At 38.0% G+C, this 14,529-nt stretch overlaps 1 protein-coding gene across 3 annotated transcripts in view; it reads left to right on the top strand.

Annotated features, from left to right (window-relative positions):
- The window catches only part of DAPK1 (death associated protein kinase 1), an 84,682-nt gene extending 70,647 nt beyond the window's left edge, over positions 1-14,035 (top strand). For all 3 annotated transcript variants that reach the window (XM_050987003.1, XM_050987004.1, XM_050987002.1), the window contains 7 exons: positions 896-1,118; positions 3,514-3,702; positions 5,445-5,642; positions 7,868-8,006; positions 9,297-9,417; positions 10,800-10,988; positions 11,619-14,035. In XM_050987003.1, the coding sequence (XP_050842960.1) occupies positions 896-1,118; positions 3,514-3,702; positions 5,445-5,642; positions 7,868-8,006; positions 9,297-9,417; positions 10,800-10,988; positions 11,619-12,851 (2,292 nt within the window). In that variant the 3' untranslated portion in view covers positions 12,852-14,035. The remainder of the gene's footprint in view (positions 1-895; positions 1,119-3,513; positions 3,703-5,444; positions 5,643-7,867; positions 8,007-9,296; positions 9,418-10,799; positions 10,989-11,618) is intronic.
- The last annotated feature ends 494 nt before the right edge of the window (positions 14,036-14,529 follow it).

The following is a 14,529-nucleotide window of genomic DNA, read 5'->3' as shown; positions in this document are numbered from 1 at the left end:
TACTGCAGTACTACTTAAAGTGGCCAGGATCATCTAATACAGAGCATACCTTCCACTTAATTTTGGTGCTTGTGAAGTATTTTGCCTCTATTACAGACTCTGTGTGAAGAGCCTGCTATCACAGGGGCTCTGGTGGAGGATTCAGTACTAGCTGTAACAGCGCAGTGTTTGCACTGTGACTAACTCACTAAATAAATGCCTGCTGGTGAGGAAGGAACAAACCTGTGTGCAATGCTGTTGCTGTCAAATTTCTCAGCTCAGGTGCTGCATGCTTACAATTCAGGGGGGGCTCATCCTAAATGTAGATGAGGAGCAAATGCATAACAACAAAACCTCTCTCTCAACTTCAAATCCGGGAATGAAGAAAGGGAAGATTAACCTAGTTCCTTTGCCCTCACACTTTCCTGCTTCCTCCCTGTTTCCTTGAAATTCACCCGAATATGAGAAGCAGTGAAAAAGTTGATGTAAAGAAAAAGAAGAGAAGGAATGCACATTGAGCTGTTGGATGGTTCAGCTGATAGCTGTCACAGCAAAATTCTTCCATAGTGCTGCCATAAGAGTATGCATGTTGGTCAACCTTCTGAGGCTGATGGGTTAGGAGAATGGGCACTGAAAGAGGCTAGTTTTGATGCCTTTGTCCTCTCCATTGGAGGTCAGAATAATTCCAGTCACTGATTTGAGCCTGAAGACATGGGATTTTCATGAAACATCAAAGCAGCTCTTGAGAGTAAGCATTAAGCTCTCCTGTCTGCCTGTCCAGTATCTGATGGCTTGCATGATCAACCAGATGAACACCAGTCTGGCAAGAAAATGTACCCAAACCCCACGCTGAGTTTGTTGGGAGGCAGAAGTTCCCTGCCACACATTCTGATTTCTTCTTTGTGTTGAATTTTAGGATACACACCGGGGGATTTTTATCCAGCAGCTGAGGCACACACAGAATCCACAGCCCCGGATCAAACTGAAGTTGTTTGGATACTCTGGCACTGGGAAAACCACCCTGGTGGAGTCCCTCAAATGTGGCCTGATACGAAGCTTTTTCCGAAGACGTAGGCCTAGGCTCTCCTCCACAAACTCAAGCAGGTTCCCCCCATCACCTCTGTCTTCCAAACCTTCAGGTATGGTTTCGAACCGTGATGTTTGTACGAGAAAACAGTTTCCTCTTATTCTCTAAGCTCCTAAGGAGAAGCTGTTGACTGCACTGCAGAAGACAGTGCAGCCTAATCATGTAAAAAACAAAAGAAAAAGGGAGAAGGGACTGACTTCTCTGTGCACAGGTTTGTACCTAATGTAAGAGGAAGAGGACCAGCGAGTGTGAAGGATACATGAGTAGTTAAGGGGTTTTTTTGCTTACATGCTGCATAAGTGAACTTGCACAGTGGAGGACAGGACTTGTAAACACTGCTATTTATTTGTCACAAAAACTCCTAGGCTGCAAACATCTGTGTCATTACTAGCTTCCCTTCTGCTGGAGGAACTTCAATAAACACTGTGAAATCAGAACAGTTGCTGCATCTCTGCAATACTGTGTGATTTTTAAGTAGTAACAGGTTTCAGAACTGCCTCCGATGCCTTGGAGTGCTTTAGGATACAGTTTTACTACAGAATTAGCCCAGTTAGTGGTGTCTAAAATTGTCTTCAAACAAGCTGAGAATGGAAGTTTTCCAAACTGACGTAAATGTTTACAAATATTAAGGAATGGATTGCTCATGTAGCACCAGCTGTCCTGTGCAAAGTGGGAAGAGCTACAAGGTGTAGAGAAACTAGCTAGGTTTACACTTAAGCCTGTGCCCAGTTTTTGAAAACCCAGAAGGGGACAGTGGATAGACCGGGGTGTCCGGGTCCCTTTTCTAACACTGGGAGTCTGCACAAGCAAGCTAAGCATGTTGAGAAGCTCAAGTTTAAATTGATGCTTTGAAGTGGTCTTACTGTGTAAGTTTTAGATGAGGACAGGGTTGCCTTTTTTTTTTTTTAAATAAAAACCCTTTGGATAATACTTGCAGGTTCAGATTTTGTTCATGATTTTTAAGCAATATTAGAAGAGTGCTAGTAGTAGTTTCCATCTCTGCTTTCTCTCTATTCACCTGAGGAAGCTATAGGGCATTCAAAAAGTGGCTTAACAGGGCAAGACCCATACTACAGAGACTGTTACTGCATTTGATGTTTGCTTAATACAAGGGCCTCACACCTGTGACAACAGAGAAAAGAACTTGATTAAATTAATCAAACAAAAGTTCTTGATTTATTTATCTTAATTTACTATGTCATACAAAGGGCAATAAATTACTCAAGGAATATCAGTTCCTGGAGGCAGTACAGGAAGGTTTTGATTGAAGTTAGATTTTTTTTTTGTGTTTGTTGGTAACAAAACCAAAGAAGAGGTTTTATGTGCTCACACCATCATAAAATCAGAAAGATTGCCATTCATGCTGACAAATCAGTGGAAAAATAAAGGTGAATTTGAAGCCCTTCAAAAGAACTTACCTAGATATAAAGCCAGAAAGACATGCTGTTGTATACATACAAAGCTACTATGGGATTATTTTAGCATTTGGAAGTTTGGGTTTTGCTTCTTTCAGTATATGTTCTTTTGGGATGTAAATCATTATATTGCATGTAAATTGTATTCTAGGTTGAGTAACATAATCAGATAAAGATTTAAATCAGCACAATTTGGCCTATACTTGGTCACATAAGATTTGTTAGTCTATGTGTTTGTTTAAAGTCTGTAAAAATAAGTGTGCGAATTCACTAAGTATTTATTTACAAGAGCTGAAAGATTTAAAATGTTACCCTAGGAGATCAAACATGAAAGTGTAGTTTGACAGCTAACTGATAATCTCTTCCTATTGTAAAACCCAATACTAGAATTTGTCAGCTAGTGGAGGAAAGAAATCTTTATCCACTAGATGGTGCAAGTCAGTCATAAAGCCCTTTTGTTTCTCATTTGCACTCCGGGAAGATGAATCAACAAGGAATTTAATATTTGCTTATTAGTGAAATCATTTTGGTCAAGGGCCTGCTTTTCTCCCCCACCACCCCGGTGACACTTGTTACACAGTGATATTTTTTATCATTACTTACAGGAAGCAGTAATATGAATACGTGACATTTCCATGCCAATAATAAGTCATGCAATGGAACTGTAGCCCTTAGCTAAAAAAAAAAAAAAAAAAAAAAAAAAAAAAAAAAAAAGGCAGCATATTTTGCAACATAGAACTTTAGCTATTCAAACCTTTCATACACATAAATTTCAGTCTTCTTCTATGCTTTCCACTCAGAGGTGTATCTGCTAATGGACATAAGTGCTTTATAGGATCATCTAATATTCTCCTTTTGATCATTCAGAATAAGAATGTAGTTGTGTACACCCACAGCTTCATAGACATCTCCTTTCTTTGAAGAGCACTTTGGGCTTTTTAATCTGCTTTTATGGCTTGAATACTTGTTTTGAAGTGATCTTGTTGTGATTTTCACATGGTTTGTAATCTCATTTTCCTTCCCCTGACCCAGTTTCAGTAAGTATTACGAATCTCTATCCTGGCTGTGAAAATGTCAGCGTGAGAAGCCGTAGTATGATGTTTGAGCCAGGCCTGACCAAAGGGGTATTAGAAACTTTTGTATCACCTGCTCATCACTCTCACTTCTCTTCTGATGACCAGTCTACCAAGGCCATTGACATCCAGAACGCCTGCTTGCATGGTAAGAAGAGCCCTGGGCTGGGGTGCCTTAATGCTGTAGAACAGTTAATGCCATTTAACTTGTTTTTTGAAATAAAAATGAGGGGGAAAATCTGACTTGGCATAGTTGTGACTGTGTTTGATAATCCAACACTGGTGGGGTTTAATTTGTTGGAGAAAGTAAATCTGCCTGAAGTTCTCTAGCTGTTGTTAAATACCTTTTAATCACTCATGTCAGATCTTTACAGTATTACGTAGAAACATTTCTGAGGTGCGTAAGTGGGAGAGTAGAAAAGAGAGTAGAAAAGGAGCAGGTCAGTAATGTGGCTACTAGTGTGAAAGCCTCTTCACCTACACTAGATGTCATCTGGGGATTTTATCAGATTTAGCTTGGTCCCATTTAGTTCTCACCATTTAAGTATATTCCCAGCTATGCAAAGGACATACTGTTCTCTGTGTCAGGACTGGAGCATTTTTGGTGAGCCGTGGAGCTCATCAGTCATTGTGAGTGGAGCTTCTGATTTAATTTCTTTTTTTTGCAAGGAAACTAGCTGCTCTGGAGTTGAAGCCAGTTAGCAGTAAGAGCTGTCAGTCACAGAAGGTGTCATAAGTACACACACGGCTTTTGGCTCTGAGACCCCGCAAATTGTCTCCACCAGCCATACAAACTATCCTTTATATCAGTGGTCAGATCTCTTCTTCATAAGGAAAATGTTTTGCGTGCCTTAGCAGCTGCAGTTTTGAAGCTGAGTCAGTATTAATCAAGAGTTTACCTTGGAAACAGAAACCTACTTATCAGTGCATAATAACAAATGCAGTGACAAAACATTTATCCCAGATGCTGAAGAGTTTGCCAAGTAGCTAAAACTTGTTCTTTGTGTAGGGTAATATCTCCCTTCAGTATAATTTGAAGCCCAGTCAAATTCTGCAGGGAAACAGAGTTATGCCAGGGACTATCAGAAGGACTTTGTTTTCTTTCTCTGTTCTCAACTGTACAGAACAAAGTGTACAGACAGGTGAACTCTGAGTAGCTGTACTCATAACAGCAGGTTGGAGTGTTCTGACTCCTCTCCTTCTAGAAGTCTGAGGTGCATCTTAATCACCATGTGTTTAATTAGAAGTGGCAGATATCACCCTAATCAGATGGTGCATCTGGGAAGTGCAACATACTAACACTTTCTCACCCGGAGCTAGAGATGGCAAAAAGAAGCACGGAGCTCTTGGAACCCTTAACATGGAGATTCTTCAGCCCTGATTTACCAACACAACGTGAAGAGTACATTTCTGTAAAGCTTCTTTTTAGAATGTGCTTCAGTGGTTTTTGAAATCAGTGGTGGCATGTTAAGAAGAATAATTAATAAAAATATCAAGCTTTTTTGAGGTGAACAGGGAAAAGAATGGGAGGCATTATTCTTGGTTTTCAAGACAATTACAAGATCTGCTGCTGTCATTCAAGGCAAAGCTCAATTTGATTGCATAAGACTGCATGCATTTGACACAGGTGCTTACATATGGAATCAGGCTAAATTTCCTAGAGAAGGAATGTGAGAGGAACAGATTTTGAGGGTCCAACTGCTAAGCCTCTAAAACTGACTGAAACTTGTTCCCTTTGTTCATGATTGCATTTTCAGTCTTGCTTTCTCACACACATACAGTTTATGTTTGTGATAGTTTAAATCAGAATAAATGTTTTGTTTGTATTTCCATGGCCAGAAGATGTTTCATGCTTACTGATGATCTCTTCATCTGTTTGTCTGTTTTCAGGAGTTGGGGATTTCAGCATCTGGGAATTCTCTGGGAATCCCGTGTACTTCTGCTGTTATGATTATTTTGCTGCAAATGATCACACTGCGATTCACATAGTGCTTTTTAGCCTTGAGGAGCCTTATGAAATCCAGCTAAACCAAGTGACCTTTTGGCTCAATTTCCTGAAATCATTGGTCCCAGTTGAGGAGCCAATAGGTATGCTCTTGTTAATGAAGTATTGGAGATATAAACCTTCTTGTATTTCTCTGCAACTCTGTACATCATCCGTGTTTGGTGTCGTCATCCCTATGCAAACAAACTTGACATTAGGTTTCTTGGAAAAAGGGAATTTTATCTGTGGAAAAATCCAGAAGCATTGTACACGCCACTTAGTTCAATTAAAAATGTCAAAGGATAGTGCAGGGTCTGGTGGCACTGGGATTTACATCTGTCCATGGCAGATGAAGTTTTATGTCAGATAAGATATCAAGAGTGTTTCAGAGGGCTGGAACTATTCAAAACCAAGTTTGGACACTTTGCTTAAATTCCTCCTATATCTAGCCCAAATAAACAATATTTCAGCATAAATTAGTCTTGTCAGTGATGACAGAACAGTATTATTCCTCAGAATTATCCCTCAGTATGTGCAACTTTCATGTATTTAAAGTTCTATTTGGAGTTCAAATATGGTAAATTTTTGGTGCTGACGTACAGAAATCAGTATTTCTTGTAAATTTCACATATGCTCCAATTTTGCACAGGTTTTAAGTAATTTTATTTGTTTTATATTCAGGCTTACTGAAAGTTACTTGGTGGGCAAACTTAAATTAAATAACATTTTCTCAGAAGGTCTGGTAGTTCAGGTGTATATACATGTAACTTATCTAAACTTGTTTGAGTTTGTAGCTGATTACTGGTCTGCAGACTGTGACAGTCTCTTGGACTAACCAAGCTCTGACATGTGTCTTGGTTCTGTGATCTGAAAGATTGTTCCAGCCAGTGGATCTAACTCAGCACTAAAAGACATTTTTCGTTACACTAGGGATTCGCCAGACAAATGTATTAAGTACTTAACACTGTGCAAAGAGTTATTTTCTCTCTCTTTCTGTATGCATTATCTCAGCCAGACAATGAGCCAAGGCCAGCCCTTGGTTTTCAGTTCAGGCAGCTGCATTTTTTTATTTTCTGTTTTAGATCAAATCACAATGTTAATAATATCAGCATTTGGATCTAACCAACAGTAAATGACTTGTGAAAGTTAAAGCTCAGAAATTTGCAAAAAAAGGTGTCAAAGCTGCAAATACAGCTAATTTGCAAGTGCTGAAAGCTTTTCACTGCTCTTCAGTCTCAGCTGATTTTTTTCTTCCTGCTTCTCTGATTATCAGCATTATTTAGATACTTCATTAAAATCTGTTTTTATACTGATCAGCTCAGTCTGGTACCCACCCATCTCTGTATTGTTACAAATCTCTCAAGTAATATCTAGTAACTGATGTGTGCAGAATAGTTAAAACTCTTGGAATTACTTTCAAGTTATTTGTCTTAAGTCCTTAGCTGCCAATTAAAAAGAAAAATAAAAAGAAGATAATTACAAAATACTTGCCTGGAAGTGTTATGCAGAGATTTAGGGAAATGTGACTTTTTATGAATTAATCAAGATTACGTAGCTCTTAGTTGATGAGAACTGAGCAGTGATGTAAGCATGTTTCTCCCATGAGACCTTTTTTTAAGGCTAAAAGAGCATGACTGGGTGGTACTGTCTATTTTAAAAATAGTTTAATGATGTCTTCTATTTTCTGGAATATGAGTCTGAGAAAAGATTGAAAACTGTGTTCTGTACTGTCACTTCATTCATGCCATTTGTATCTTTCTTTCTTTCTCATTCTTTTTCATGGCTTCTGCCAGGCTTTCCTACTTAACTCTCACCTAAGTGAGAGGTCATTGTTTGTGTAAGTACTGCAAAATAGCATTCATATCAACATATGAATGTTGTAGCCATTTTGTGTTCTACAATCCTCTATTCCGCACCTGTAATATTAAGGACTCTGCAAAGATTATGCAGAATCCTTTCAAGAAGCTGCTATTTCTAATTTTTTAACCCTCATGCTGTCATAGTTTGTAGTTAGTAGCTATATCATTAGTGCTACTGATTACTTGATTACTGTTTTTGTTAAAACAATAAAGTAACACAATATATATGTATCTGATGTTATCCAAATTGTCTAGCTATTAAAATTGGGCCTTATATACACAGACCTGTAAGCAGATAATTTCCAGAGCATCAGCAGTTACACTGTCAATGGCTGTGCTTAGAGTTGGTAAATAACTACAAAAGTTGTCGGTATGAAGAATGGAAAATTTATTTCTGCTTTTCTGGGTCAGTATCAGCCATCTCCATAGGCATGGCTCGTAGTGAGGGAGCCCTCTTGTTTCTCTTCTAGCATTTGGTGGAAAGCTGAAAAGTCCCCTGCGTGTTGTTTTGGTTGCCACGCATGCTGACATAGTGAATCTGCCTCGGCCTGTCGGGGGAGAGTTCTGGTATGACAAAGACATCTCCCTATTGAAAGAAATCAGGAACAGGTAAGTGGGAAGTATATTTATACATAGTGTTTAAACATGCTAATTGGAAAGAAAAATATTAAAATGCATTGGAATAGCTAAAAGGTTTTTATATGGCTTGTATCATACTATGATATTTTGAATATGTTCAGGAAGCATATGTTGTGCTAAAATTGAAACATTTACCAATATTACAGTGAGTAAGCTGCCCTAAAACAAAATTAATTGTGGTGTAGGCAGTCTCACCCTGTAAACACTGGGCTACATCCAAAGACCCATTCCAACTTTCTGTCTAACATCTTGGTTCTCAAGTTTTGCACTAGTCTCAGAAAAGTTGGCCATTTGCATTTGCATAAAAAATTGGATGCAAAAAAAGGAAACTTTACCAGAGAACTGCCCTTAGCTCTTTACTGATTTAGGACACCTATGAAAAAACCTTAAATGAGGTCTCACTCCCCACACAGTTTGCAAAAAGCTGGACATTGTGGAGTCACACAGGTGTCAAGGCCATCCAAGAGGTGCATAGAAGTTAGTGAAATTTATAGACTTCTCCAGCAAATGTCTCGAGCACATGCTAACAGTTGATGGAAATGGGGAATTTTCCATAAACATACTATTGTTTAAAGTAACAATACCTTATATTCAGAGTGAGCATGTAAGTGGGAAACACTGGGTATAAGAAGTCATCCATACCTGTCAGTGTGGACACTTGTCTGAGCTCTACAAGAAACAGATGTCGGAATTCCAGCACAATAGCTGGGGAGGGGGGGCAGTATCTTAATAAATTGAAATAAACCAATAAAAAATACCTGTGTGTCATCTTTGGTGCTGGAGTGCTTTTTACTGCAAATCTCTCCAGAGCTAGGCAAACAGGCCTGTGTGGTTGGAAAATCAAAAGTAAGTGGAAAGTGAGCTGTCAACATCAATGCCTACTGAACTATTTAAAGTGAGAAGAAAGCAAGCAACAGACATTAAGGCCTTAGAACAATAAATTCCTGTAATCTCATCTCTAGTGAAATGTTTTGGTTTGTAATTACAGGTCATGTGATGCAGTTACAATTTTTTTACACATATTCACTCTTCATCCTGAGAGAAAACAGTTTTCTCTCAATACGTCTGCTTATTTTAAAGAAAATTACACAGCCGCTATAGTGTCTGTGCTTATAAAATATCTCAATATAATCATTACTTAAACTTCATTATTCCTTGAGGAAAAACAACTCTAGTATAATTTAAGACTGAAGTAGGATTGTATTAAGAAATAAACTGGATTTGGGCCTAAGTTAATAATAATTTTTTTTTTTTTTTTAGATTTGGAAATGATTTGCAAATTTCAGAGAAGTTATTTGTCCTGGATGCTGGAGCATCTGGGTCTAAAGATATGAAGCTTCTCCGAAATCACTTGCAAGAAATAAGAAGCCAGATAATTTCTGTAAGTAGTGTCTTCATAGTCTGGGTTGGATGAGCCAAAATGTGAACGTCTTGTGTAATGATCTACTGTAAATTTCAAACTTAGAATAATGAAGCATACAGAAACCACAGTCGTTCCAATGTTCTAACAGCACACTTGACAGGTCCTGTGATAAACAGAGCCGTGACATCAAAGATTCAGTCAGCATTTTGAAACGAGTAGCTGTTTCAACCAGATGACCAAAATACTCTCTGTTGAAAGGAAACAATTTGAGATATCAGTTTAAAGTCATAATTTTTGTTTTTGATTGGCAGTGATTGGATTCCAACATTGGTCCCCCATTTTCATTTTTTTTATTCAGCATAATATTATAGAGAAACAGAGGAATATATTATAAATATATTTCAAGAAAACAAATTTTTTCATTTAAAAACCCACCAGAGTAGAACAGTTTTCTCAACTGTTAGAAAGATAATTCCAAATATGGATCTGTAACCTGAATATGGATATGTAAACTTAATATGTATTAACTTTTGACTGCATTTTTTAATTGAAAAATATTGCTTTTTTTGCAGTTGTATCTGTATGTATAGGTATATGCATATGAGACTAAAGTTGAAGTGTAGCCGTGCTTTGATGGTATCACCATGAATCCATGGAGACTTCCATAATAAGGGTGACCAAATCAAATTTTTGGTACCATGTGCTAACTGGATTAATATCATGTTACACACCAGCAAGATTTTCTGCAGCTACTTTTGAAATGTATTTTTTGTAGTTGATTAAAAGTACTACTGAGGTAATTCTGTGGGTTGAGGAAAATAATTAGATTCATGCAAAATTCAGCCTATTTTATATTCCTGGTGGTCTCTTGATTTTGTAAGCTTCTCTTCTCTAAGAAAGCTTTAATATAGCTATAGTCACTAGCTTGAAATCTGAAGGGTTTTACTGCATAAGAAGTGGAGGCTGTGGCTTGAAGATGAGCAAGAAGGCATCAGTGAAGTCTAAGGCAATCAATACATCAAAGTAGCATTTTTGCTTCTTATTTAGCACCCTGCTGTCTCACCTTTTGAAGTAAATTGGTCCTGTAAATATATTGATGAGTACACATTCTAAATAAATTCTCATAATTTCAGAAATAAGTATTAACTTACAGATGCATGATGGCAACTCATGGTGATATTTGGAAAATTTGCTTATTTCAGTGAAAAACTATTTTCTGCAATTCACTTTTTCAAGAAAAGGTGGGTAGAACTTGTGGCAAGTGAATGTCAGATGAAAGTGTAAGGGTCTAGCACAAAGGGAGCTCTTTAGATCTGAATATTCCTTATAAATGCACTAGACCTCCATATAAAAAAACAGTACCACTATTCTCAAGTGGATGTTTTCTGTGCTTTTCTAAGACTTGCCCACCTATGACTCACCTATGTGAAAAAATAATCTCCACACTGCCTTCCTGGAGAAAAATTAATGGGCCCAACCAGCTGATGTCCTTGCAGCAGTTTGTGTATGATGTGCAGGAACATCTTAATCCCTTAGCAAGCGAAAACGACCTACGGCATATTGCACAGCAGTTGCATAGCATAGGAGAAGTAAGTATTTTTATCTAAATTCCATTTCTTTTTTTTGCAAGTTACTGTTCTGGTAGAATATTTCTTTATGAGTTTAAGCAAATGTCTAAAGTTGTATGTTTTTTTCTCTTCCTCTTAAGACATCATAAGAAGTAGAGAATGCTTAGTAATGCTTTCCGTTATCATTATGTCTTGTGGCTTCTATTTTGTTAACATAATCTCTTTGAGACAGGAAGAATTACAGTTTATTGCTATAGTTTTAAGAATATAAAATACCCAGAAAGGATCACTATGTTATCACCTTCAATGAAGTGTTCACTGCATATGAGAGATTTATAAGTGTTCACTAGAAATTGAGTACTAGGATAGCACCTTTGTACAAACAGCTGGCAGGGCATGACTAGGCTTTCCAGCTGTTGGGCTGTAATCATCTCATTACTAGTGGAAAATAACAACAAGATCTGTTTTTTTCTTCTGAATACTTGCCATATATTTAAATGCACAAATATTTAAATGTTTTTTTTTCCTGTGAGCAGTTTTAATCAAATTGTCAGGTCTGTTGGGAAGGCAAGTCTGTTAGGAAGGCGAGAACATGGGCTATCATCTTGTACTTCACAAGACCTAAACAGTAACTTTCATATTTATAAACAGATTAACATCATGCAGAGTGAAACTGTCCAAGATGTTGTGCTTCTGGATCCTCGCTGGCTCTGTTCTAATGTCCTTGGAAAAATCTTGTCAGTGGAGAGCCCAAAAGCCCTCCATCACTATAGAGGTCGGTACACCATGGAGGACATCCAGCGTCTGGTGACAGATAGTGACGTGGAAGAACTGATACAGATTTTGGATGCCATGGATATCTGTGCAAGGGACCTCAGCAGTGGAGCGATGGTGGATATTCCTGCTCTCATAAAGACTGACAATCTTCACAGGTCTTGGACTGATGAGGAGGATGAAGTGCTGATTTATGGTGGTGTTAGAATCGTTCCTGTGGAACATCTTACCCCATTTCCTTGTGGAATTTTTCATAAAGTTCAGGTGAATCTCTGCAGGTGGATTCATCAGCAGAGCACAGAGGGAGATGCTGATATACGTCTATGGGTAAATGGATCAAAGATTATGAATCGTGGAGCTGAGCTTTTAGTGCTGCTGGTCAACCATGGGCAGGGTATAGAGGTTCAAGTTAGAGGACTGGAAACAGAGAAGATCAAGTGCTGTTTACTTCTGGATTCTGTGTGCAGCACCATTGATAACTTAATAGCAACAACCTTACCAGGTCTTCTGACTGGGAAATATTACCTTAGTCCTCAGCAGCTGAGGGAACATCATGAACCAGTAATGGTCTACCAGCCTAGAGACTTTTTCCGTGCACAGAGTCAAAAGGAGACATCACTAACTAACACTATGGGGGGATATAAAGAGAGCTTTAGCAGTATACTGTGTTTTGGGTGTCTTGATGTTTACTCCCAGGGAAGCCTAGGAATGGATATTCATGTTTCTGATCTGAATCTACTTATCAGGAGAAAATTAAGTCGACTTTTGGATCCACCTGATCCAATGGGCAAAGATTGGTGCCTTCTTGCCATGAACCTGGGCCTCCCTGATCTTGTTGCAAAGTACAATACAAATAATGGAACACAAAATTACTTTCTTTCAAGCCCAGTTCATGCCCTTCTGCAGGAATGGAGTAATGCACCTGACAGCACTGTAGGCATACTGATGTCTAAGCTGAGGGAATTGGGTCGCAGAGATGCAGCAGATTTCTTACTGAAGGCATCTTCTGTATTCAAAATTAATTTAGATGCTAATGGTCAAGAGGCTTATGCCTCCAGTTGCAACAGTGGCACATCTTATAACTCAATTAGTTCTGTAGTGTCACGGTAAGAGGAGGTGTTTTGTATGGATATCCTCTCAAAGTGCAGAAAGGATAAAAGATACAGTATAAAAGTTACAGTGCATACTAATTTATGAGCTTTTGCATCAGAGGATCCTTCTGGCACCACCTTTTTTGTGCATAAACTTTCTACTCCTAACTGTGAGTTGTTGCTTTTTATTAAAAAGACTGGTGTACTTCTGGTGGTTTAAAACTATTTCTGATTGAGAATGTGCTGCTTAATACTGCCATTTCAACTGGAAAGTCTTAACTTTTAGATTACGTACTGCAACTGTTTTATATAATTCTCCCGTAAAAGGTAGGGGGAGAGGAATAGCACATATACCTTATGTGTCTGTTTCTTACATTCTTTTTTTTTTTTTTTTTTTTTTCCTTTTCACTGTGTCCTCTGCTTAACTTCTTTTTATATTTGTAAGGAGAGAAATCCACCATTTGTGGTCAATCTGACCAAACTTAAGTGCATCGTTTTTAGCTGAAAAAGTGAGTGCCTTTTGCAGGAGGGAGGGTGCAGTTGATTTGAATGACCCTGCTGGAGTTACAAGAACATGCTACCTCTGTTTCACTTAAATTGTCTGCATGCTTATCATTGCAAGTGGTGCTTGCCTATTATTTTTTCCTGCACTTCTAAGTCATTGGTGATGACTCACGCAGAGCATTCTTGTGCCAGTACTATAGGTATAGGTGTGATACCTAATCAACTTCAATTACAGTCAAATCATAATGTGAAAATCTCTTAAACTTGCCAATTATCTTGCTTTGTTATTTCCATGCACCTCAGGTAAAAGTTCATATCATTATAATAGAGTACAAAAAATACAAGTGTTGGATACTGCAGAATAATATTGTCTAGCTGTCAGTTGTAATTTGTGTATAACAAAGGTTTTCTACTATTAGATCCTGCATTACTTACTTCCTGTACTTGAAAACTTTGATGGGGATAAAAAAAAAAAAGGAAGCAAGGTTTCTTGCAGTGATAACTTTTAAATTGATATGAGGGAATATGACCCATTCTCTGTTCTAAAAGCATGTAATTTTCATGGTGCGATATGTGTTTGTTTATATATATTGTATGTATATATATTAAGACTATTTTTTCCTTAATCTTACATTGTAGTAAATTTTAAAGAATTTTTCTACAAATAAACTGTTGCTTGTTGCCTCCTTGTTGACCACATTCTGTTGCTGAAGGGTATCAAAACTTCTTCTCTTTACACTCAGAATTGAGGAGAGGCAATACCTGCCTTCTGAAGTTCTTCAACCTCCTGTTTGACTTCAGGGGAATTTCTTAGTGTCAGGAATATTTATGGGGTTTTTTTAATGGCAAAGGTGGTCCCTGTACAGCAGAAGAATCTGCATTCATTTTAACAAATGGCAAGCCAAAGCTGTTTGCTACATAGCTTTTTCTTTGTGGTTTTTCATAATGGAAACCAAAACAGCAAATGTGAGTCTGTCATCAGGAATTCTCCAGATAATGCTGTGCTGCAGAGAGAGAGGACACTGCATTAGAACTTGTGCTGCAATAATTGTCCTTTACATTAAATATCCCCTCATCACACAAGGGACTCTGCTGGTGCTGCTTATTTAAAATCTCAGCATTACTCCCTGATAGCTGCACAGTCTTGGCATGGCACACTCTGCAGGCAGCTTTGCACAATACCTCTGCCCTAT

The sequence above is a fragment of the Serinus canaria genome, chromosome Z (genome assembly GCF_022539315.1).
Source record: "Serinus canaria isolate serCan28SL12 chromosome Z, serCan2020, whole genome shotgun sequence".
NCBI lineage: Eukaryota > Metazoa > Chordata > Aves > Passeriformes > Fringillidae > Serinus > Serinus canaria.
The sequence above is the reverse complement of the archived record's forward strand: the minus strand, read 5'-3'. Positions and strand labels throughout refer to the sequence as shown.